The sequence below is a fragment of the Mytilus galloprovincialis genome, chromosome 2, assembly GCF_965363235.1.
Source record: "Mytilus galloprovincialis chromosome 2, xbMytGall1.hap1.1, whole genome shotgun sequence".
Taxonomy (NCBI): Eukaryota; Metazoa; Mollusca; class Bivalvia; order Mytilida; family Mytilidae; genus Mytilus; species Mytilus galloprovincialis.
The window spans coordinates 81,525,369-81,553,205 of NC_134839.1; the positions used below are offsets into that span (position 1 = coordinate 81,525,369).

Consider the following 27,837-nt stretch of genomic DNA (forward strand, 5'->3'; position numbering starts at 1 on the left):
CGACATCATCTAATGACCATCGAAAACAAAACACGTACCACTTTGTCCTGAGTTCAATACCACTTTTTGACTTAATCTGAAATTGAATAGGTATAATTCATTTTAGGGTGATTAGTTAACAATTTTTAGATACACTTCCTAGTGGTAAATGTCATGGTTGTTTCACCATGGTCATGGACCAAGGAACAGAGGAATACAAACTTTGCATGGGCTACATGTAACTTTTCAAAACACATTTTCTTTCTTTCTTTTTTGTAGATCTTTTTTACTATCTGGAGCACCACAGGTTATCTGTGTAATCAAAGTAACAGGTTTGATAAGATATAAAAACTTCTTTTGCATGTGCGGGTCTGTGTCTATATCTTCGCACTACACATGAATCCGACTCGGTTCACCTTAGGCTTAACCCTCTTGCTGCCAAAGGGACATTTATGGCTTCTACACACAAATCTTGTTGATTGTGTAGAACGTCAAAGGTCCATTATAATGTCACAATACTCAGGGGCACTGACAACGTCAAAATGCCGCATCAAATGGGCGATTTTGGCGGGAATGAAGCAAACTGAATAAAATGCTTTTAAAAATATACTTAAAACGGATGTCAAGAATGGGCTATTCCAGAAATATTCTGTCCCCCCCCCCTTATGGAAGACATAAGATGTAAAAAAAAAAATTCCATGGAAATATTTTTCATCATTACTAAATTTTTCTGGAAATTGATACAGGATCATAAGCTTTTTTGTACTATAATACCAACTTTTTTAAAGTGTTTACTAAAAATTTTTACTAAAAGTGTTTTTGTAAAAGTACACAGATGCTAACCGATGTACTTGTATTGCCATACGATATTTCAATCATTTTAAACCTGTTTCATCATGGAAGCACTGCCTTAAAAATGTTTATTTTATTTCGAAATGGGGATGTTAAATTAGTAGTAGACCCAGTGGCAATCTCTTTTTTCTGGCATTCACCACAGATCTTTTACTTTGTAGGACTCATTGAGCAATAGATTTATTGTATATTGAATTTCAGACGTCCTTAATATTGCATGAAATATTTATAAATATTTATATTGTAAATTTTTACAAACATTTTTCACTGAAACTACTGGGCCAAGTTCATTATAGATAGAGATAACTGTAAGCAGCAAGAATGTTCAGTAAAGTAAGACGTGCAAACACATCACCATCACCAAAACACAATTTTGTCATGAATCCATCTGCTTCCTTTGTTTAATATTCACATACATGTAGACCAAGGTGAGCGACACAGGCTCTTTAGAGCCTCTAGTTTTATTTGTATTCTCTAAAATTTTGGACAATAAGATTATAATAAACATGATTAAAAAATAAGCAAAATGAATATGGATAACAATTTTTATATAAAAAATATTTCCTCGCCTACCGAAACAAGGATTGAAATCATGATAATTTTAATCTGACACGTTTGATACTTTACAACAAGAAGTAGTTCATAGAATCATAGAACAGCTGCTCGGAGATTTCATTTATTTTTATTAATTTGTACACGCTTTGTATTTATTTTCATTTTCATTGAGTGCCGTTGTTTTGCCGTTTATATAATGATTTGGGAGATTTTTTTACAGTATTTATACCAATTACCTAATAAAAAAAAGAGAATAAATATTTTACTATTTTATAGGTGGTTAAGAATCATTTATGCATTTCACTTGACAAAGATAAAACTAAGTCGCCTTTAAAGCTAGTATAGCAATTGGTATATTATTTTCACTTTATTTTAAGACAAGAAAGATAAAAAAATATATTCCAAGGTTAAAAGTTGTATTTTTAAACAATCTTGTATTAAAAACATCGTTTATGACAATCTTAGAGCATATTTAACTTCCGTAAAATTACTTATACATCGTTTTCATAATTACGGCTACATTGACGCTGGAAAAATTATGAACGGCGGGAAAGCGCAGTTCTATAGAGAGGCACAAGTTTTGCAATGTCACAGATAAGAAACGTCAAGATGCTTTTGGCGCGACAAAGCAAGAAAAAAACTCGGCAGCAAGAGGGTTAATACCTGTTCGCCCAATTTTGCTTTTAAGTACAAATGTAGTTGCATAAAGTTTAATATGAGGCAGGCCTTACTTATGAAAGGGGACAAAGTCAGTATGAATTTTTATTTATGTTTAATTCAAACATATATATTTGATCATATTCTAACCTCAAAATGTGATAACAAAGAAACAGAACTACCGTAACATTTCAGATTTTGGTCCTGTTGTTAGGGATTTTAGTTGTTACATCATTTAAGTTATGACGTCAAATGTTAACATTAAATGCTATCATTAAGTTACGTTTTTTCATATCAGATCCATTTTTTTTCATATCAAAGATTTATTAAAAATAAAATTGTTATTTTGCTCCTTCCTTACAATGTATATATTTTACTAGACTGATAAATTATACATATAAAAAAGAAGATGTGGTATGATTGCCAATGAGACAACTATCTACAAAAGACCAAAATGACACAGACATTAACAACTATAGGTCACCGTACGGCCTTCAACAATGAGCAAAACCCATACCGCATAGTGAGCTATAAAAGGCCCCGATAAGACAATGTAAAACAATTCAAACGAGAAAACTAATGGCCTTATTTATGTAAAAAAAATGAAAGAAAAAATACATTTTATTTTACTCAGTCTCATGTCATGACAAAAGAGAACAGAAGAAAGACCGATTTATGCACAAATGCAGGAATTAAAAAGTCTGAAAATAAGACATGTAAGAAATTAACAGTTTTCAGTGCAATTAGTGCATGTAGATTGATATTTTTTCATATTTTTATATTGATTTTTCTACTGAAATTGGTGACTTTGTCCCCCATATTATTTGAACAGAATGTGTTAAAAGGACTAGGGGCTATAAGGGCCATTTTTGGCCCCACCACCAAATTTCATTTAATTTGTCATGTTGTAAGTCTAAACCATTGACCTTCTAAAAATAATTGAATTTTGGGTCTAGCTCGTTTATTCTGTTGCCTAGCAACCAATATAATGGCAAAGTTAAACTCATCAACTATGATTATTATACAGCTTTAATATATCTATATTTGAAATTAAACCTGTTTAGCATGTAGTGAACTTTACTCTTATACACTATTTAAATATTACATAATTAAATGCACATTTTTGCGAAATTCACTGTTGTTTCTCCCTAGCAACACATCTGTGCCCATGGCAACCACAATTTGTTTTCTATTTAATTTTAAATATGTTGCAACAGAAAGGCAATTTAAGATGCAAATTGAAAAAGTAACAAACTCCAAAGTAAATGTTAAGGGGAAAAGCAATATTGAAACATCAACAAACAAAACAAAACAACAGGTATTGCTGATATATACAGACTGTGCATCTAGTGCTGGGTGAGATCTCACTTATCAGCGACAAGAAGAATAATATAAGGATAAGAACACATATTTAACGCTATGAAATCTTATTAAAAATATTAATTATCTAAAATAAAAAGATACAGACACATGCATTAAAGGGTGTTTTTAAATGTTGATGTATTTCCATTACAGTAGTTATGTTTCAGGTAGGGGTTGGGGTTGGAGGGGGGCACTTCTATTTACAAGGTGATAAGATGTGCCTCTGGAATAGTTGACCTTTTTAACCTTAAAATACGCGAAAAGTTAAGAAAACTATCAGATATATATGATAAAGACAATAAAGTTCCAATAACTTCTTTGACTGTCAACTTGTTTGGTGTTCCCACTGTGTCTTTATCAGCCATTTTTTCTCTTTTGACACTTAAGTATTCCTCTTTTACATAAAACCACATGAAACCAAATCAATATAGAAATGGTAACTTTTTTCCTACGCAATATATGAAAAGGTATATATTTTTATATATACTATTTGTTTCATTGACTGTGACTTGTTTATCTTTCGCATTCACTAATCTTAGTGTCGTATGACTTGGTCTTTGATTATTATGACAATATTCATTATATATACGTCAAAATAGTTGAAAACAAGAATGTGTCTTTAGTACATGGATGCCCAAATCCCAAGACTAACAAAGGCCAGAGAATTCTGATTTGGGATAGGCTTAAACGTGTTATTTTGAGATCTCAAACCCCCTCTCTTTACCTTCAGCCAAAGTAGAAAAATATCAAACACACAACAATACGCACAGTAAAACTTAGTTCAAAAGAAGTTCGAGTCTGTTTTCAGATTAAAGTACCTTGACCGAAAACTTAAACCTGAAGCGGGACACAAGGACGATCGGACAAACATATGCACAGACAAACGGACGCACAGACTAGAAAACATAATGCCCACAAATGGGCGTAACAACAAACCCGGGTCACATTTTTAAAATGACACTTTTATTTTTACACATGATTATAAAACTTTTCAAAACATTGCCTTTAAAAAGGTAACAGACATGTAGGATGCTTACAGACTTCAGGCACTTGTTTCTATGCATGGGAAGGTTAACTATCCATAAATATATGTACATGTATATATGGATATATAAATAGTCTACCTCATGCCGTTTCCTTTCTCTTACCATCAAATTTTATAGAACTTGTTCTCTATGCTCATTACCAACAAAGATACATCCAATTGGAATATAGGTAGTTTTATTTTCAAAATAAATTTCGTGTTTCTCGCACATTATGTAAATTTAATCAAAATAATCTTTTAAATTTGGTCCCTCCTCCTTTTTCTAACATAAATCATGGATCCGACCCTAATACCAGAGAGAGAAGATTGCCCCATTCAAACACCAGATTTTGAATTGATAATTAGCAGAAACGTAAGAAATGTACAGATTTTGTTATATTGAAGGTTTATCTAAAATTTTATAAATAAAAAAAAAATGTCCTCAAAGTTGTTATTGACTCTCTTACACATGTAGTTCATTGCTTTCGGAATTTTTTAAAGAAATTTAACTAGATATACTTACAGAAATAATATTAGGAATACACGTTACATTCATATACAAAAAAATAAAGTTCCTTTGGCCTAAGAATGTATAAACTAAACTTTGTCAGATGAATAGGTCCAATTTGGACGGCAAATTTCAGCTTTTTATTTCTCCGCTTGGCTATGAAAAATATAAAATAAACTATGGAACCAACCATGCACCAAAAAGATTTTATATCCGAAGTTTGATATGTATGAGATTGTCAAAATGTTAAAATTTCTAATTGGTGCAAGCATGGTGCGCTGGTCAAAATTTAGAAAAACCATCCAAATTTCTGTATTTTTGCTGATTTTCCCAATTATGACGTCATTTACACCTACCATTGTGACGTCATTGAACCTTTTTATGTTAGATAAAATTATTTTTTTTAAATCATTGACTAATATTCTAATAATTTATGGAGAAAAATCTGCTCTGTTAGAATTTTTGTTATCTTGAAATCTGGGGCCATTTTAGGCCATTATAGCCCCATCTCCTTTAGTTGAAAAATGCATGATTATTTGTATTGCTTCAACCAGATAATTATTTTCTTTTGAACTGCATAGTGGAAACTGTAATACAATGTATTTATCTTTATTGATATTTCTTAATATACTAATAGTTCTAGTTATTCAATTTATGCAGTATAATAACATGTTTAATCCCTACACATTCTGTATGTATTTGCCTGTCCCAAGTATGGAGCCTGTAATTCAGTGATTGTCGTTTATATTTGTTTTTTCATCATTTTTTGGTACATTAATCAGGTTGTTGGTTTTCTAATTTGATTTGTTTTACATTTATTTATCATTTCAAGGCCTTTTATAGCTGACTATGTGGTATGGGGTTTGCTCATTGTTGAAGGTGTATGGTACCTACAGTTGTTAATTTCTGTGTCATTTGGTCTCTTGTGAAGAGTTTTCTCATTGGGAATCATCACAAATCTTTTTTATATTATAATTTTTAACAATTTGTACATCATTGTTTTTACTTAAAATGAACTTATAAATCTTTTTTATGTTGTACTTCAATCTTGTTTTTTTTCTAAATTTTTTTTTTTACATTGATTATATACAAGTAACATTGATTTTGTTGTTATTTCTGTTAACAGAGTTATAGCTGTACATATCCAGGTCCATGACAAGTAACATTGATTTTGTTGTTATTTCTGTTAACAGAGTTATAGCTGTACATATCCAGGTCCATGACAAGTAACATTGATTTTGTTGTTATTTCTGTTAACAGTGTACCAGCTGTACATATCCAGGTCCATGACAAGTAACATTGATTTTGTTGTTATTTCTGTTAACAGTGTACCAGCTGTACATATCCAGGTCCATGACAAGTAACATTGATTTTGTTGTTATTTCTGCTAACAGAGTTATAGCTGTACATATACAGGTCCATGACAAGTAACATTGATTTTGTTGTTATTTCTGCTAACAGAGTTATAGCTGTACATATCCAGGTCCATGACAAGTAACATTGATTTTGTTGTTATTTCTGCCAACAGAGTTATAGCTGTACATATACAGGTCCATGACAAGTAACATTGATTTTGTTGTTATTTCTGCTAACAGAGTTATAGCTGTACATATCCAGGTCCATGACAAGTAACATTGATTTTGTTGTTATTTCTGCTAACAGATTTATAGCTGTACATATCCAGGTCCATGACAAGTAACATTGATTTTGTTGTTATTTCTGCTAACAGAGTTATAGCTGTACATATACAGGTCCATGACAGTAACATTGATTTTGTTGTTATTTCTGCTAACAGAGTTATAGCTGTACACATCCAGGTCCATGACAAGTAGCATTGATTTTGTTGTTATTTCTGTTAACAGAGTACCAGTTGTACATATCCAGGTCCATCACAAGTAATGTGGAGATAACATTTACCCAGAGAAGGAAATGATAGGTAACAAGAATGAAGGTTTATCAATAACACTTGGATTTCCTGATGGAGATGACTATGACAATAAAAAGAAACAGTCAGTTTACAGGGTAACAACGTGTTTTTAATCAAGCAATTATAGCGAAAATAGTACTCGCATATGTTAATGTTTTTCTTTGTCAGTAGACTATAATAGAAATAAAAGGAAATGGTGTATCCATCCATGACACGAAGTTAGTACATGCACAGCCAAAATACAAAACAAAGAAACAGTGTAAAAATTGTCAGAAAAATCTGTATTGAAGTTCTTTTCTTCTGATGATTTAAACCTATATTTTAGCATTATTGGCTTTTATTTGCAAAGAACAATAGAGTGTAGAAACTAACAATTGCAAAAATGTCCTGCATGACCATCTAAAAGTAAGACAATGTTACCAAAACTGTCACCTCTTTATAGAAGTTATTTCACTTAGGCCTAAAAAAAATAATGTTGTGTTTCCGATCACCCCCTTGAAATTTTGAAGGGACGGTAGGTAGGGATTTTTTTTTTTTTTTTTTTTTTTATAATATTATGCTTCATTGCTGTCTCGGTTTTGTTTAAAGGCATGGACACTTTGTTCATTGCTTAAGACCATTTGACAATTTTCAAGATTATTGTGTGAGTTTTTATCAGCCTTTAATAGTTAACCCCCTTTTAAAATACCCCTGAAAAAAAACTAAGTCCAAACCTAAAAAAAATTTGGGCAGCACTTCTCCAAGGAAATTAGCTTTTTAAACCCAATTCCCCTATTTCAGGACCAAAAGTTTGGGATTGTCAGAGAAAGAAATTGAGAAGATGTGGGGCAGATTCATTTATAGGAACATGAACCAAACATCATCCCAAACCTACAGATAGACAAATATATTATATACACTGTACCTGGAAGGACACTTTCTTTTGGAAAGCATCTGTGGCTTTTCATCAGAATGTCTAAAGCGTACGTTGATTGGCTTACCAGTTTCAGATGGATTGATATCAGGTTCATTTTGAAGAAGGGTCTGGCATGAAAATTTGATAAATTTAATTCCAAAATTTGTGTTATGTATTTTTTTTCATCGATGTTGGACATTGGATGAATTTCATTGCTAATGTCGTCAAAAAAGGTGTTACTTTCTGTAAAATTTAGAAATATTTTTTTCTCCGCGAAATGGTCACACTTTCCGCGTTGAACATTGAATAGGACGCGTTGTGTTGCCATGTTCAAACACTGACAAACAAAAATAACTACTGCCCATGCTCCCGCATATATAATTAGCCAAGAAGATTCCACTTTCCAGTACATTCTAAAAATAAGCCTCGAGTTTAAAATTAGCGTTGTTTTCTTTTGGGGCGATAAAAAGATCGAGGGACTTAAAATTTTTTATTTTCTTTCAGAAAAAACGGTCGGTAGGTATACAAATTATTTTTTTCCCACATCAGCTTTAAAAACTATTGAGTCGGGGGTCTGAAGGACGGTCGGTCGGGTGACCGGAAACACAACATTTTTTTTTTAGGCCTTAAAAATAATGATTTTTATCCAGGTATTGCGTCTATATACTAAAGTTAATTGATAGAATGTGCATTAAGAAAATTTAGCACAGGAAAAAGATCTTCTGATTAGCATGATAAGTCAAAACTTTTGAAAGAACAAAAATATCAGAAAAATAGTAAAGATACAAAACTATTGCAACATTTTTAACTTCAGTATCCAATGAAATGAATAGGATACATAATAATGCAATGCATGGAAAGTGTGGAGATAGAACAGTGTAACTCTGACAATAATTCATATCATAACTTAGAAATCTGATATTATAGTTCAAGTTCTATATAGAAATAAATCATGACACCTTAATCTAAAATAAACAGATATTTTTATATTTATCAAAAGAACCTGTTATAATTGTTAACTTTTTATACATTGTAACTTGGATGAAGAGTTGTCTCATTTTGGCACTCATTCCACATCTTTTTTATTTAGACAGATCACTATACCTACTTGACCACATTTTATATTTTTTTTAGATCTGGAAGAGATTATCCAGTTTACAGAGAAGTTTGATATTCCTTGTCCTCCTTCTTTGTGGAATATCAGCTATTTATATATTTCCAAACCTGCGTCAGTCTCACACTACTAACACAGATCAGGTTGACACTGCCATACGTGATGAAAAAGATTCAATTCAGAAACTGGTGATTAAAAAAGACAAAGAAAAGGCTGATTTTATTGCTAGTCTGAAAAGGAAACATGCTAAACATCAGATTGATGATCTCATGGTAAACCTTTTCATTTGAGAATTATTTTTCGGTAGAAATGTTTTGACTGTTACTCAAAACAGGCTGTAATAATGAATAGAACTGGAGTTCTATCTATTTTTTTTTATTTTAGTAAAAAAAAGAAATTAACAGGGCTCAACAAGGCAACATAGGAGTGGGACTTGCAAAAAGTATATTCTTTATTTCTTTTTTGTAGCTACATAGGGGGAGTGTAATATGACTTTGTCACTGATTTATACCTACATCTCCTTTTATTCATATATGAATATCTGTATAATTTAATTAACACATGTTTTACCAAGAATAGTTCAATAACTTGAATACAAACATGCATCTAAAATATGGAGATGTGGTATAATTACCAATGGGACAACTGTCCACCAGAGACCAAACCATATACATGTAGATGTAAGGAACTATACGTCTCTGTGTAAACAGTTTGACAACATAGGGAGGATAGTAACTCTTGTGAAAGTAATCTCAGGGAAATGTGATTCTAATATATGACCTATTTCAAGTATTGCTTGTAATTAAACTAAGTATACAGTATGATAATCCTGAGGGTCATGTAATGAACTTTTCCGTCAAAGGAATTTGCAGCTCTATGTTTATGAAAAAAGTTTAGTTTGATATAATTACTTTTAGTAGTGAAAATTCTATGGGTTTTTGTTCTGTGAAAAATTGTTTCCCCTTAATTGTACATGTTTAACATATGAAATGAATGAAAAGGTCATTTTGTGCAAGCTTAGTAGGTGCATGTGATTTATTCAACTTTTTTATAGAAAAAAGTGAAAAATCAAAATGGTAATGTAGCACCTCCAGTAAAAGCTAGGGGTCATGGAGAGGATAATGTCTTATTGCCACCTGATGATCAAAAGGAACAAGCCTTAAATAATGATGCCAGGCTAGATCATGGCAACGAGGACGAGGATAGTGATAAAGATGACAATGTAGATGGGCAGCTTGTAAGTTGTCAGAAATATTATTGGTCAATACTAAAGTAGATAGGCATCTCGTAAGTTGTCTCAAATATTAGTTCTCAATACTAGGGTAGACAGACCGCTTGTAAGTTGTCTAAAATAGTAAAGCTCAATATTAGGGTAAATGGACAGCCCGTAAGTTGTCTCAAATAGTAATGCTCAATACTATGGTAGACAGACAGCTCGTAAGTTGTCTCAAATAGTAATGCTCAATACTAGGGTAGATGGACAGCTTGTAATTTGTCTTTTATATTATTGCTCAATACCAAAGTAGATGGCCAGCTTGTAAGTTGTCTCAAATAGTAATGCTCAATACTATAGTAGACGGACAGCTCGTAAAATGTCTCAAATAGTAATGCTCAATACTAAAGTAGATGGACAGCTTGTAAAATGTCTCAAATTGTAAAGCTCAATATTAGGGTAGACGGACAGCTCGTAAGTTTTCTCAAATAGTAATGCTCAATACTAGGGTAGAAAGACAGCTCATAAGTTGTCTCAAATAGTAATGCTCAATATTAGGGTAGAAGGACAGCTTGTAAAATGTCTCAAATAGTAATGCTCAATATTAGGGTAGAAGGACAGCTTGTAAAATGTCTCAAATAGTAATGCTCAATACTAGGGTAGAGGGACAGCTCGTAAAATGTCTCAAATAGTAAAACTCAATATTAGTGTAGAGGGACGACTGGTTATTTGTCTCAAATAGTAATGCTGAAAACTAGAGTAGACCGACAGCTCATGAAATGTCTCAAATAGTAAAGCTCAATATTAGGGTAGATGGACAGCTTGTAAGTTGTCTTAAATATTATTGCTCAATACCGAAGTAGATGGGCAGCTTGTAAGTTGTCAGAAATATTATTGCTCAATACATATAGAATAATAGCATTTTTGGTTTTGATACTGACTTGTTTACTAATGGTTGTTTAGGTATTAATTGTATTTGCAATAAATGTTATTTCAGAACCATCCACTCAAAACTGTTGATAATGATTTCAAAGTAGAGCAGAAAGAAAATTCAGCTGTGTATGATTATTTTAGTCGTAAGTTTTAAAAATGACAATGCAAAGTATTGATGATGATTTAATAGATTGTGTAAAGACTCAAAATTATTAACTATTATTGTGATGTCAAGGCAAATGTCAGTGTTTTATTTGATGCTAGTAAAACAACATACAGTGAAACCTGTTTTGAGAGACCAGCATAGGGAGCACACAAAAGTGGTCTCAATATACCAGTGGTCTTTAAATACAGGTTCAGTTTATATCACTACAGAGGGACCTACAATTAATGGTCGTACTGTGGATTCATTAATATTCGTTGGATACCAATTTTCGTGGATTTCGTAGGCACAGGGAAACCACGAATTTAAATGTTTAACGAAATACAAATGTTCTAAAGGATTGTATGCAGACTTTGCCAAAACCACGAATTTAAATATCCACGAACATGCAAGTTTCCCTCAATCCACGAAAATTGGTACCCACGAAAATAAATGAATCCACAGTATAACACAGGTTTTTGCTTAATTCAGGTTTGACTGTATTATATATTCAACTTTTTGTTTCTATTACAGAAATATATAGGTTATTCATAATGGATAAATAGCACTAATCATTAATTGAGATAGATAAAACTCTCCTCGGATAAAGTGAATTGATGACTGTAGTTTTTAGCTTCAAATTACTGTAGCAAAATGAATAGAATAGAATATATTCCTTTTTACAACACGGTGACCAATGAGCAGAATTACTGTAATAGAATTTAACTTGAGAATTTTCAAGTTTTCTGTTACTAAAGTTTAATACATGTACCTGTATTTCTTTGAATATTTTAAGTTATTCTGAAATGGTTAGTTCTTCTTTGAAGTTGTACTAAAAGTTTGAAGTAAAATATATAATGTCATTTTATCACATATTTTATTGTATTTTTAGGATTTTTAGGAAAACTGATGAATTGAAAATGTGTGTTGGTTATAAGTAATAAGCATGTTGTTTTACAGCTTACAGAAAACATAGCTCTAGGCAGACTGCTGTAATAGATGCTTTCAAAATGTCTTGGTCAGCCTATAAGAAGTATGCATGGGGTCATGATGAATTCCATCCAATCAGTAAAACCCATTCTGAATGGTTCCAACTTGGTCTGACCATTGTTGATGGCATTGATACAGCTATTATTATGGGACTCAAGACAGGTTGTTCATATTTAGATATTTATTGATTATGTAAATTTTATAATTACTAGATGTATGTCATTCCAGCTTTAGAATTTGTTTCACATTGTTAAAACATAAAATGAAGAAAAAAAACTGTTGATAACAAATATTCAATATGAAACTTTTTATACGCCCGTCAAAATTTTGACGGGACGTATTATGGTATACAAATGTATGGTGTCCGTCCGTCCGTCCGTCCGTCAGTCAGTCCGTCCGTCCGTCTGTCTGTCCGTCTGTCTGCCCGGCGTAAACATGTTGCACTGTAACTTGAGAACGACTTATCATCTTTTATATAAGCTTTGGATTTCAAATATTTTGGCCACGAGCATCACTGAAGAGACATGTATTGTCGAAATGCGCATCTGGTGCAAGAAAATTGATACCGTTAATTTTATTATTATCCAAATTTCATGAAACTTATTATATAGTTGTTTCTTATAATTGTCAAATGATCTGTATACTTTTTGGTGAAAATAAGATTTAAACTTTTTGAGTTACGGCACTTTGTAACTAAAACAGGGGTGTGGTTTTTTTCACATGTCGCACCGTATCTCAAAAACGATTCTTGATTATTGCTTAAAACTTTACACACTTCTTAGTTATATTAATCTCAATATCTGTATTCTTTTTGGTGATGATCCAAAATTTCATTTTTGAGTTTTTGAGTATTTTGTAAAAAAGGGGGAGGTTTTTTTTTACATGTCGCGCTGTATCTCAAAAACGATTTATGATTATTGCTTAAAACTTTACACACTTCTTTGTTTATATATTAATCTAAAGATCTGTATACTTTTTGGTGTTGATTCAAAATTTCATTTTTTGAGTTTTTGAGTATTTTGTAAAAAAGGAGGAGGGGGTTTTTACATGTCGTGCCGTATCTCAAAAACGATTTATGATTATTGCTTGAAACTGTACACACTTTTTTGTTATACATGTATCAATCTAAAGATCTGTATACTTTTTGGTTTTATTCAAAATTTTATTTTAGTAATATTTAGTTGTTGTTTTTTAAAAACAGGTTGGGGGGTTTCACATGTCCCGCCATGTCTCAAAAACAATAAATGGTTATTGCTTAAAACTTTCCCTAGAAACTATTGATGATTATTGCATAAAACTTCCACACAAGACGACGGGAGTATCATGCGCTCATGGCGCAGCTGTTTATTATTTTATACTAATTTGATACCAAGAATGACCAAAACCAGTGACATGTCTGTAAATACCTATAAATAGAAAGAGACTCCTGTGATTGTCACTGCCTTAGAGATCTTAAGATTTAATCATTAATCCCCATAGATTTGAAAAAAAGTGCACAAAACATAATGAATTAAAGGTGATTAACATGATTAAACTGGTCCCTTATTATTGGGACATATTTTTGTACATAAAAAAAATATAGAGTTTCCAGATTATATACTAAAAATTAACAGGACACCTCAAATTCAAAACAGCATTAATATAGATTCAGAAAAATTACGAAAACAAATACTATAAAGGTTCCGGGTTTACAGTAAAAAGTTTTTATTTCATTTTATATTGTAAACTATTTCCCAATTTTTAAGAAGATATATTCTATCCACAGAATATGAAGATGCTAGAACCTGGATACAAAATGACCTGGTTTTCACACATGATAGAGATGTCAATCTGTTTGAGACAACAATAAGGATCCTAGGTGGTTTACTGAGTGCCTTCCACCTGACCAAGGATAATGTGTTTAAAGAAAAAGCAGTAAGTAAATTCAAAATAAACCAACTCAAAATTTTAATGTAAATTTTGTCTCATCTAGGAGGGTGAAAAAACAACACTTTGCTCATTGTTGAAGGCCGTATGGTGACCTATAATTGTTAATTTCTGTGTCATTTTGTGGACGGTTATCTCATTGGCAATAATACCACATCTTCTTCTTTTATACTTACTTCTAACTTTTACATAGTTTACAAGTATAAGTTTGTTTGAAAATTACCATTTTAATTCCAACAATTTCATTATCATGATTATATTGTCAAAATTACAAAATGCGAGACATGTCTCGTTGTCAATGTATTCATATAAACCTTGTGCTTGATATCTTTACTTGCATTATGGCCATGTATTATATTACTTTCAGACTGATATAGGAAACAGAATGCTTCCCTGTTTTAACTCTCCGTCAAAAGTTCCTTACTCTGACATCAATCTTCTGACAGGAAAAGCTCATGCCCCACGGTGGGGACCGGACAGCAGTACTTCAGAAGTTACAACAATACAGCTGGAATTTCGTGATTTAAGTCGTATTACTGGAGACAAAAAATATGAGGTAATCTTCAAAAATATAAGTTTATAGGTGAATTTTAGTAAGTTGACACACTTGTGCAAAAAGTTGTCCCACTGGTCTGATCATAGGATTTTTGGAAGAAACTTTATGTTGTACCGTTTAGAAATATATATTCTAAAATGTTGCATTTCACATTTTCTTTGTTCTGGATTTTTTGAGACATGCCAATAAAAAGTTAAAGTAGCAAAAATAAGGTAATAAAATATGTGTAAAAACAAAGCTTCCCCACAATGCAATGGAATAGTAAATTCAGGAATTATTGAGAGTTTTAAATTAATATGAATAATGTGACTGAATGAGCATCACAATAATAGGAACTCACATTCTGATAAATGATACATGTAAATATATCTGTATGCAGTTTTCCTGAAATCGTAGTAATTAGCATGCAGTTATGTCATTCTTTAAAAAGTGCAATTATAAATGCACCCAATAAACTCTGAATTTGCTATTGATACAAATTCAAAAAATACAGTTTACAACATTTATAGAAATTCAAACACACTTTCAAACGAAAAAAGGTTATTAAGACCAATGATTAATAATTACAATATATGATCAGATCACCAGGATACTCAATACTGGTTTTATCTTGTGCAAATTAAAGTTGTCTCCCCTTGATTGATAGTTGAGTTGAACTTGTTAACCACTGTCCTGTCAGTTTCAAGACAACATGAGTTGACTATTTGTATTAAGTAAAATTTAAAAACATCTATAATACTAAAATAACGAGGTCCAATTTGTCAGCCGTCATCAAGTAAAAACGACAAATCCAAGAATTCAACTTTATATATAGCTAATATAGGACAATGGTGTTGATTAAAAATTACACCACTCCAGACCCTTTTGTTTTCCACATAATTAATATTGTCAATAATTAACAAGTTCCGGGTCGAATCCGATACCGATACCAATATTATAATATATATTCACCTGTTACCTATTACCTTATCTGTACGTTACGCATCTGACAGGCACACCACCACCAAAAGTTGTATTTAGGATGCTACATGTATTAGACGGGTCATAATCACAGTGTTGACACTACTAAATTCAATCATTGTCAATTTGTTCCCAATTGTAGTATTTTAATCAGTAAGACTTTCTAAGATGACCATACTAATACTAAAAATCTGCACTTGAAAATAAGGCGTATAGGTAGTTTTCAATTTGTTAGCGGGCATGACTTAAAACAGCGAATCAAAGAGTTCAACTTTATTTATAACTTATATAGGACAATACTGTTGATTAAAAAATACTCCATTCAAGGACCTTTTGATTTCCAAATAATTAATATTACCAATAGTTCCAGGTCGACAGGTTCAAGCAGAAAGATTTTGAAAGCAGAGAAAAGTGTGCATCTTATAATCGACATGACTTTATCTGATGACAATACCAATACTACAATAAGACTTACGAATAATTATATACTTTAATTCAGTCACGGACCCACGATTTCACGGGTGTGTTCTAGTATCTCTTATAATGCCTTATTCATAGTTAAAGACCAAACAGCCTATTTATTTCTACCAGTGATTTCTCCTTAAAATTTTGTGTGAAGGTATTTCATGATTTGAAGAACAAAAAATGACGAAAAAAATTGGGGGTCACCGACTTAGTTTTGTCACTATAGCAACCTCAGTTTCGTGTTTTCCCGAATATTAACATAATATTTGCTTGTTATCTAAACTCTCAAATAAATGCTTTATATCAAACCTACAAGCATAATTCTTGTTTCACGTTAAACAGTAGATTTGTAACTTTCAAATACAGGTTCAAGAGTTTAAGCCTCATATTGATTTGATCTTTAAAAATATGATTTATTTCATTCCCGCCAAAAATAAAACGTAAAACTGAAAAACGTTTCCAGTATTAAAAAAATATCTACCAGTGATTTCTTCATAAAAATTTAAAGAAGGAAAGTTCCATATGAACTCTTCAAAATAAAGCAAAAAAAAGTGTATGTCACCGATCTTTCAAAAAAGTTATGAGTAATTTTTATGTTTTTTTCTCGCTCGTTTTGAAGAAAAGAGTTGTCTTTCTTCAAAACATTGCATCTAACGTCATAGTACAAACTTTCCTTGCTTCCTTCACTATTTGAAAAAAGAAATCGCAAATTGGACGTTTGAAACCCACATTTAAATTTCCAAGAATAACAACTATATTCACCTACTTTATTATCCGGTAATACTAGAGATTAAGCATGACTTTTTGTATCAGTTTCATATCTTTATGATGTTGTTGCCGCACAATATAAATTTGTGACCTTCAGAAACACCATCTGTCGGAATGGAAAATTGTTTGAAATAACCTTTCACGCCACTTTTGTATTGAAAGTCTGTTTTTGTCCTCTGTCCCACATAAGCAAAATTATTGAAAATTAAAAAAGAAATGAAAGATGGCACTGGTTAATTTACAGAGTATTTGACTATATCAGACTAGATGCGCTAGTTTCTTTTTCGCGTCAATTTAAGAAGTTTGCCGTCACGAACTCATTTGGTACTGTTGAAAGACGGACATACAAAAGCATGGGCGGAGTTCTTTATACCATTATTTTTCCCGACTAAGACAAACGTTTAGAAATTATTGCATAGAGTTTGTGAATTCATTATTTTTGAATATTTAAGTCAGTGTTCTCCCCAGGCCGTTTTAGCGTCGCGGTACCGCGACGCTATATTTCTTCCCGTGACGCTATAATAATTACTGCGACGCTATAATTATTACCGCGACGCTAAAATTATTTTCAGGATGTTATTTTTCTCGTTCCTAAATTTTGAACTTTCATCTAATTACCACTTATGATCATAAAAAAAATATATCACTTTTAATTGAAATCCCTTCAAGTCGGACAAAAGGTACCGCGACGCTATATTTCTTCCCGTGACGCTATAATAATTACAGCGACACTATAATTATTACCGCGACACTATAATTATTACCGCGACGCTAAAATTATTTTCAGGATGTTATTTTTCTCGTTCCTAAATTTTGAACTTTCATCTAATTACCACTTATGATCATAAAAAAAATATATCACTTTTAATTGAAATCCCTTCAAGTCGGACAAAAGAGGCAATTTAGAGTGGTTAAATAGGTGTTAATTGCCCTTTGGGTGATAACTGTTTGGATACGAATACCCCAAGCTGTCACTTTGACATGATTAATACCACATGGTTTGTAATCGGCAAATTTTGACAAGGAGGAAACGTAATCAGAAAATCATAAAAAAATCGAAATATATGTTTGCTAAATGAAATTTCAAAGAAACAAACAATTTTTCTCTTTTAAAATGAGGTTGAGTCTTAGCTTTTTACGACTTTTGATATATATTTTAGTATTACTTTCTTTCTCTTCCTATTAAATGGAGAGTGAAAATTTTGATTTTGGGCAAAATAAGTTTTGTACTTTCTTTAGAAAGTGATCAAAATTTGCTTGTGCATATGTTTCATCCATTTAATGCATTAAAAACGCCATATTTATTACAAATCTCTTGTCAAACATTGTTTATTTTCGTATTTTTCATTGCTTTCGGCGGCCATTTAATATTTTAGTGTAAACTACTGATCGGAACCGGACCAGATATGACAAAAATCCGCATTTTACAATTAAAACTACATATGCACAAATGGCACCGTAGACAGAAAACAATGATACATAAAAAGAAAACTAAGCATTAACAGACTACTTGTAGATAACTTTGTTAAAAATATATTATTTTGTAAAAAGAAACAACTGGGACCATGAACCAATATGTTTCAAAGACATGATAAAGAATTTTTTCTATTCAAATTTTTTATTAAGAACCCATGTTTTTTCCTACATATTTAGTGCAATTGTATCTATACAGGTTGCACTATAATAAACCATTCATTAATTTAGCTGGGTATAGGTAGGGTATCTGGAACCACACATATATTTTTATTTAGACTAAGAGGAAAAAAATAATTCTGGAACTATAAATGAATATAGAAAACATAAACTGAAAATACTGTTATCATGGTTATAGTTTAATTGTATTCTCAGTTATGAATTCATCAATATAAAAACAAAGAATAGGGTGGAATAGAATATTTTATTTACCAAATAAGGGCCTATAGCATACAAACAATATAATACATTTTGTAATAAACAATAATGTATATAACATAAAGGAAATAAAGCGTTGCCACGACACGATAAATTACATTGAAAAAAAATACAATTTATTTTTTTACGCCAAATGTGATGCTATCCAAAATTTCTGGGGAGAACACTGTTTAAGTTATAAGGAAATTAAAATTAAAGGTATAATATATGAATGAAAGTTTTGATTCTAAAACGTTATACATCTATCTTAAAATACAATCCTTTTATTCAGATTACCTCATGTGTTTTCAATAACGAAACAGTAAATATAAAATACTAAAAGTTTTTGATTCAAAAATTAATTTAGAAATAATTTTCCGTTGAAAACTACAAAGTAAGATTTCTCCAACAGGATAAAATACAATAAATCTAAATTGCTCATTTTGGAAATTAAAACAAAGAAAAGGTTGTTGTCGGCATTGGAAATCGAAATTTGTTTTCAATCTTTCCGGTCACAGTTGTAGCTAAATGAAAGGCAGCGATTTTATGTAAGATATTATTATTCTTGGTGCAATTGTTTTTGTCATAAGTTAAATTTACAACAATTTAGTTTTAAACACCAAAAATTTTGATTTTAATTCACATTCGCTGAGTATTAGTTTTATTAATATTTTTTGCCTTACTGCTAATTTCCTAATGCATGTAGGATAAAACTTTGGTTGACTTCCTTGCTTTGTTTGTATTAATGTTTACTCAAGCTCTGTAATTAAATAAGATTGACATCTTTATATATAGGTATGTAAACCTGTATATATGCTATTTAATTGAATTGGACGATATCAAAATATAATTATACAAAATATACAAACAAAGCAAGCAGGCAACCCAAAGTGTTGATCTACATACATTATGAAATTAACTATAAGTTTCAGTGAGATCAGACGATATGTTTTTCATTTCTCCTTAAGACAATTTGAAATGAAACAAATGACAAACAAAAATGACCCTTTGTCATCATTTTATTTTTACTATAAGATTTTGTCAAATAAGCAGTATAAATAAATTTTAACTTCATTGCAAGATCTGACATTATTTTACGAGAATCCTCCAGACATCAGTTACATGCAAATGTTGCCAGTATGTCAAAATTTTTAGGAATAATTGATTATCGGTCTAACCTTGTGAACACTCAATTTTTGAAATTTTTGAAAAATTGTCACTAAAATTAGAAGAATCATTGCATAAGGAACATGTTTACTAAGTTTTAAGTTGACAGGACTTCAACTTCGTCAAAAACTGTAACCAAAAACTTTAACCTGAAGCGGGACAGACGGACGAACGAACGGACGCACAGACCAGAAAACATAATGTCCATAAATCGGGCATACAAATAACTTTCACCTAACCTGTACACAATCGGCGCAAACGAAAGACAAAATCTACACAAGTGAAGAAGAAAAAAATGAAATGCAGATCGACGCAAATATAAGACAAAATATACGCATGTGAAAGAATAAAAAAAAAAAAATGATATGCAGAACAGAACAAATGCAAAAAGTCGAGATCAAAATTTATATTTTATTATTTTTATTAGAACGAAGGTTAAATATAGTGTAGTATCTTATGTGTCCATTTGTGTTAAATTTTCACAGGATATTAAAGTAGCACGACACATAATAGTTACTCTTTTCTTGGGAGACGTAGTGTACCTACGTAGCGTATACCATGTTGGAATCCGTGAAAAACGCGAAATAAGACGTTATAATTTGACGTTTTTTCATTGCTAGAAACAACGTCATAGAGCTTTTATGTCACTACCAAGTTGCGTTAGCTGATGCGCATAAACAATAGGCTGTTTGGTCTTTAAGGAAGAACAGGCTTAGATTATAAAATAGCAGAACTGAATCAGTTTAAATCATTAATTGAATATGCAAATTTTTGAGATAGGAATGCAATTTAATTATAAAATATTATAACTCATCATATTATAATGTCTGAATTAACAACTACTGAATATTTTTTGTTTGATTCAATCCAACTTAGCAATGTAATGGGAGATAACTCAAGATAATTCAATTTTATAAAGAATGTTTAATTTACATATTTTGATTTGTAGCAAGAAAGCAAGTCCTGTGACCTCGATTTTTCTTTCATTTTCATAAAGCAATCTTTTAGAGTTTTAATTTATAGTTCTAGGGTTAGGTATTATTTTACTTCACAAAATATTTATTTTTTTTATGAATATATGAATATACTATACAAACTTTGCACATCCTGTGGCTTGAAAAAATAGCTTGTTGGCGCATAATTTTCTTTACATTTTTGATAGAAGTATGTTATTAAGTACATTTTTGACTAAGTATTTGAAATTTCTGTTATTTTCTTATTTGTCTTGCTTTAATGCTTAAATCAATAGAAAGGTATGAATATGGTATTACATGTATAACTAATTTTATGCATATGTATTAGATTTTTGTACAAAACTTTATGAAAAGTCTTGAATAACACATCACAGTACACACATGCAGACATACATAACAACTGAATTATTTATTTGTGAAAGGATCAGACTACAATAAAATCATTCGATCTGTGTATCAGTTCATGACTGAGATCTGTTCATGTATAACCATTCTGATATAATATCAGTCATCATGGTACAATTTATTGATAACATTGTGAATAGTGAATACCCTTAGGACTATACTTGTTTTATATGTTGTAGAAAGCTGTTGATACAGTATCAAATCATGTCCATAATTTACCTAAGAAGAATGGATTGGTTCCAATATTCATAAATGCAAACACAGGTCATTTTCGTAACTCTGCAACAATAACTCTGGGTGCCAGAGGAGACAGTTATTATGAATATCTACTAAAGCAGTGGCTTCAGACTGGAAAGACAAACAGCATGTATGTATAAATTAATTCTTTACTCTCGATGATTCAAATTCATTTTAAAGTTTGTAACTTTCTATTAAATACAAGTGTTTTTAAAATAAATGGAATACAATATGACATATATGTTAACAAAAAAATTATAAACATATCATGGCTGTAAAATTGTCTGGGTATACAATGTGAGACATCTTCTCATTATTTGAGGAAGTTCAAGGTCTGATTTATTGTATAAGTAAGCATTCAGGCAAATAATGTCAGTTGGAATTACTTTTGATGGCTTTTTATTCTCCAAAGACAAAATGTCAGGAGGCATATAGTTTAATCTATGTTCTTCCATTCCTCCAACTTATGACACATAATTTGTCCAGCTATCTCCTCCTGTTTTCAAGCTTATTATACCCCACGCAACGAAGTTGAGGAGGGTATAATGTTTTTGACCCGTCCGTCCGTCCGTCAGTCCGTCCGTCAGTCCATCTGTCAGTCCGTCCGTCAGTCCTGTTTCTTGTCATTGCAACTCCTCTCAAACCACACAACAGAATTTCACGAAACCTTTTCAGATAATAAGGACATACTATGTAGTTGTGCATATCGACGGGAAATTGCGATTCAATTTTTTTTCTAGGAGTTACGCCCCTTTGAACTTATTTACTTAAATGTACTACTGCAACAGTTTGTCATCGCAACTCCTCTCAAACCACACAACAGAATTTCACGAAACCTTTTCAGATAATAAGGACATACTATTTAGTTGTGCATATCGACGGGAAATTGCGATTCAATTTTTTTTCTAGGAGTTACGCCCCTTTGAACTTATTTACTTTAATGTACTACTGCAACAGTTTGTCATCGCAACTCCTCTCAAACCACACAACAGAATTTCATGAAACTTTGTAGATAATAAGGACATACTACTGTGGATTCATTTTTATTCGTGGTATACCAATTTTCGTGGGTTTCGTGGGTCACAGCGAACCACGAATTTAAGAATTCAACGAAGAATAATCCCGAGAAATGTGTATGGAGTCGGGTGTTTATTTCCGGTTATATAATGCAGTTCTAGTATAGTGTTGATTAGCGATAAACATTGTAACATAACACGTTTTTTTTTTTATTGAAAGAAGATACAAGTATTTTATTAATTAAATCAATAATAAATATATCGAATATCAGTGATAATTTACGTTCTAAAATTGATTAACACTGTTCACGGAAAATAACTGTAAGTTATTAATTATCGTGTCATAGTTTGGTTTACTAGTGATTTAAAATCAATAGGATTAAGTACGGGGATATTGCCCGTAGGTAATATTGTTTATGACAGGAACATTTATTTTCACACCTTATACTTACATGACTGTTTATTATATCGTGATTAGGGAAATGAGCTTTCAATCATAAAGTTTTGAATGCCTTATAGAATTCCGACAAGAATTTATAAATTGTAAAACAAACAAATAATTAGTTGTCTCTGTCCATTATTGTAATAGCAGTTATCAATGAACACTTTAACCTAGAATGACCAAGCGAGGATTTTGACAATAAAAAACTTTTTTAATGAATTCCTTCTTTTTTGTTTGTTTTATTATTGATCAAACCAAGGAGGTTATATGATCTCCTAAATCAAAAAGAATTCCACGAATTACGTATCTGATTTTTTTTTTTGTAATCAGCGATCCACGAATTTACGTATACCACGAAACGTCTTTTTTTCTCCATCCACGAAAATTGATACCCACGAAAATAAATGAATCCACAGTATGTAGATGTGCATATCAACAGGAAATTACGGTTCAATTTTTTTTCTAGGAGTTATGCCCCTTTGAACTTATTTGCTTCAATGTACTTCTGCAACAGTTTGTCATCTCAACTCCTCTGAAAACACACAACAGAATTTCATGAAATTTTGTAGATAATAAGGACATACTATGTTTATTGACAGGAAATTATTATTCAATATTTTTTCTTATACAATTTTTTTTTCTTATACTTATTTAATTTCTCCAATGACAATGTGGGGACGTGGGGTATGTGAGCGTGCTCACTAAGGTTCTTTAATTTTGATATTAAACAAGATGTTTGTACTGATAGGAACTTAGTTTGCCTCAACAAATGTTATAAAACTTATATTCAAGGCTTTATACCATAAAACACAGATCAAATTGGGTGGCATCACTTTTAATTTACTGTTCTTGAGTAATGTACTTTTCTAAATCGGAAAATTGTTAAATCTGTCTTTCTGTTCTCTAACTTAAGTGTTCCTCAACCAAATGTTATCAAATTTATACACAATGCTTATAATCACAAAATGATCTTAACTATGTGAATCCTGCATCTGTATGTGGAAGTTGACTCATGCAAAGCTACAAGTTTGGGCATCTGTGGCCGAACTAGACACATTCTCCATTTATTTTCATATAATAGTTGCAACTCTTCAACTAAAGTATGGTTATTCCTGTTCTAATGCATAACAAAAAGAAATTGTACATAAAAGCTTGTAAAAATGTATAAACTTAGGATAGATTAAAATTCTGTATGAATGATTTTGGCACATTTAACGTCATGGCAAAACATGGTGTAATGCAAATGAAAACTTTCAAATGCAAGGTTGTTTCTTTACCTGCATGGTTGAGATGTAAATAAAGTCTCATTAGAAAATAGGCATATTTGAAGAAGGTTATGTTTATTTTAGATAATGTTATAATAATCTAACATTGAAAATTCAAGCATTTCAAAATGTCTATTGTGGATTCGACTGTCAATTTTAGGCAATGAAAAAAGTTGCATTAGAATACTAGATCAACCCATTCCAGTGTCAATTTTGAAATACTGTGGAATATTTGAATGACGATCCTTTATATTGTAGGTACAAAGATGACTACAAAGAAGCTGTAGATGGTATGAGGTCACAGCTAGTCAGACAATCTGAACCAAATAAACTTACTTATATAGGTGAACTGTTAGGAGGCAGGTCATTCAGTCCTAAAATGGTAAGTGGTGGAATGTTTATACTGATTATATAGAAACACAAATTCTAATAATTAGTACCCGGTATATATAATGTACATATATTTGTATTTTTAATATAATGTTATTATCTTATTACATAAATAATGTCTCTATTTGAAAATTTAACAGGATGTTACAAAAGTTTTGAAAATTTATAGCTGTATGTTTGAAATTACATTGTGTATACCCAGGTACTCATTTAGTTAAAAAGCACTGTAATTAAAAACTACAATGATAATTTGAACAATACATGACAGTGTAAAAGAGGTAAAACATAATTTTAGATTAACAGACTCTTCACTACAGAACTTCTTTCTGGAGAAATTTTATTTTGAATATATGTAGCAATTAAGTAATTTATATTACACGTGCAATTGTATAAAAGCTCTAAAAATACCTTAAGTAGTGTTAATGTAAAAGATAAATTATAATTTCAGGATCATTTAGTGTGTTTCTTGCCAGGAACACTTGCCTTAGGATATATAAATGGAATGCCTGAAGAACACATGGATCTTGCTAAAGAGATGATGAGAACATGTTATGAAATGTATAATAAAATGCCAACAAAACTAAGTCCTGAAATTGTATTTTTCAATCAGGCCAAGAAGAGTAAAGATGACTTATTTGTAAAGGTAACTTTTTAATGGAATAGAGAATTGCTTTTACATAACTTTTAATGATCAAATTTATGTAAATGTATTGGTATTATGATGGTAGACATTTTCTAAGTGTTATTTTGCTAGCATTACTAATTGTGCATAACTAAAAGTCTAACGGTTCCATGTAGCCAATATCATTCAAATAGCATATATGCATCACATTGACTAAGTTTTCTTTTTAAAGATGGTGCCTGGAATGGCTTTTCCAACTGATATATACGTAATTACTTACATTCACTTCATTTGTACTTTGTTTGATAGTTGTCTCATTGGCAATCATACCACATCTTGTTTTATATAGAATGAATTTAAACACCTATTTATTCCTATTCTCAACCAAAATGAGCAGGGTTTGTCAGTTCACATTTTTACCAAGCAAATGTTCAAGACATTTACTGTACCACACTTCTGGAAAATAAACAAGTAGTATTAAACCCATATTTCAATCATAATTATTTGAGAAGGAATAAAGAAAATCAACAATTTTCTGTTGATAAAAAAAAAATATTTTCTTTTTCCATTCTTTACTTTACTCAAGCAATATTTTAACTATATGTCTTTGTAAAGATTTGTCAAAGACTTCATGAATATAGATATAAGAAGATGTGGTATGAGTGCCGATGAGACAACTCTCCATTCATGAAATGCAGGAAATATTTTCCATTGGACATAAAGCCAATCATGAAAGGTGTTTACATTTTATTATGAGATCCTAGTTTAAAAAGAAAGTTTCATACAAAAATATGATTTCTTTTTAATTATATAACAGCTGTAATTTCATTTCTTTTCAGCCTGCTGATTCTCACAACCTGCTGCGACCTGAAACAGTTGAAAGTTTGTTTTATCTTCATCGAATAACTGGTGATAAAATCTACCAAGACTGGGGATGGCAAATTTTCCAGGCATTCCTGAAATATACCAAAGTTGAAGGGGCTGGTTTCTCTTCAATAAATAATGTCAGAAGTATAGGAAATCCAGGATTCAGAGACAAACTAGAAAGTTTCTTCTTAGCTGAGACATTGAAATACTTCTATTTACTGTTTGAAGATAGCATTGATTATTTATCGCTTGATAAATATGTCTTTAACACAGAAGGACATGCATTACCTATTTACTCTCAGTGATTAAGGGAAATATTTACAGATGATTTTATTTATGAAATATGCTCTTTTAAGATTATAATGCCAGTGTGCAATACTTTTTCACTTTTTAGATTTAAAGAAAAAAAAGGGGATCCATTTATCTTAATCATAGTTTTTTCACTGTTGAATACAATATGCATATACATTTAGCAAAACATTATATATATGGTCTTAGCATTCCATACTTTTTTTTTGCTAAAATTTATTGTGAATGCTTTTTGCCAAAGTATGGAAAGCCAAAGATATGTTTCCAAAAATTTAAAGGGAGCAAAAGAGGTATTAAAAAATTTGGAATGGCCTAAAAAGAGTAGCCCAGCCAGTTTTAAGGTTAACCTTGCCTAAAAGAGTTTGAACCTTAGTTTTGTTGAGTTAACAAAATTAATTTATCAGATGTATGTACGGGTAACAAATTAAGTCATTATGAAACAAAAAATATAATTTGTCTTTAGATTCTATTTCTAGTTTTTGAAGATAAGCTCCAAGGTTTATAATACTTCAAAAGGGTGTACACAATTTGTTTAGATATGTCAAAAAAAAAAATAATCATAGACTTCTATAAATGTAAATTTTATAAAGAACTAAGTTCTATCAGTAAAATACTTAAAAAATATATATAAAAAAATATTGAGAAATGAAAAATAATATATTAAAAATTTTGCTTTTGGTACTGTCTTTTTGTCATAAACAAGTTTAAATTTTATAAAATTTCATGAAAGTTTGACAATATTATTGATAACTGATAACTTGAACAACAGACTGAACTTAAATATTGACGATGCTGGTGGAAATGCTGCTACCGCCAACAGAATTGGGGAATGCTATGTCTGGCTTTTGCAACATAAATGTTGCAGACTCAACATAAAGGATGAAGATATTCATACTCAATGTCTCAGAATTACTTGCTATTTAAAAACTATCAATCATATTTAGAATTTGGTTTCTGTGATCTACTTATTTTGCTGTATTTAATTTTATATATAAAATAATGTACACTAATGTAGACAGTGTGATTGTGAAACATGTTAAAAATATTTTTATAAATGCTGTATTACAGTGTGCATACAAATTTAAATTTTGAATTTCTGTTGAAATTCATGTACAACTGCATGTATACAAATACGGATTTCTCTGTATTAAAATACATAACAGTGCATGTAAAAGCAAGTTAAAGTATGAATGTTTATGCACATTTGTATAATTGTTTTTGACAGCTACATGTGTATGTTCTATGTTCCATTAAGTGCTATATGTACAGTGTGTTTCAGCAATTCAATCAAATGTGTGTAAAACAAAGTGTATATAAAAGCAAGTCTGTAGTGTATAAATAGATATAGGAGAAACATACAGGGATTGACATATTTGGTGCACAATGTCAATTATTTCAAATTAACTGCACTGTTATTACAATTGTTT

General features: G+C 31.0%; 1 protein-coding gene across 2 annotated transcripts; it reads left to right on the plus strand.

The window, feature by feature from the left end:
• On the plus strand, positions 1 to 26,588 carry LOC143064576 (endoplasmic reticulum mannosyl-oligosaccharide 1,2-alpha-mannosidase-like). Of its 2 annotated transcripts, XM_076237491.1 has the most exons (12): positions 1 to 90; positions 6,800 to 6,959; positions 8,894 to 9,145; positions 9,928 to 10,110; positions 11,084 to 11,162; positions 12,122 to 12,313; positions 13,917 to 14,065; positions 14,445 to 14,633; positions 21,442 to 21,629; positions 24,481 to 24,604; positions 25,061 to 25,255; positions 26,074 to 26,588. In XM_076237491.1, exons 2-12 carry the CDS (start codon positions 6,867 to 6,869, stop codon positions 26,404 to 26,406), a joined length of 1,977 nt encoding a protein of 658 aa, XP_076093606.1. In that variant the 5' UTR covers positions 1 to 90; positions 6,800 to 6,866; the 3' UTR covers positions 26,407 to 26,588. The 2 variants fall into 2 exon arrangements, with proteins under 2 accessions (XP_076093606.1, XP_076093607.1); XM_076237492.1 differs by lacking the exon at positions 9,928 to 10,110.
• The last annotated feature ends 1,249 nt before the right edge of the window (positions 26,589 to 27,837 follow it).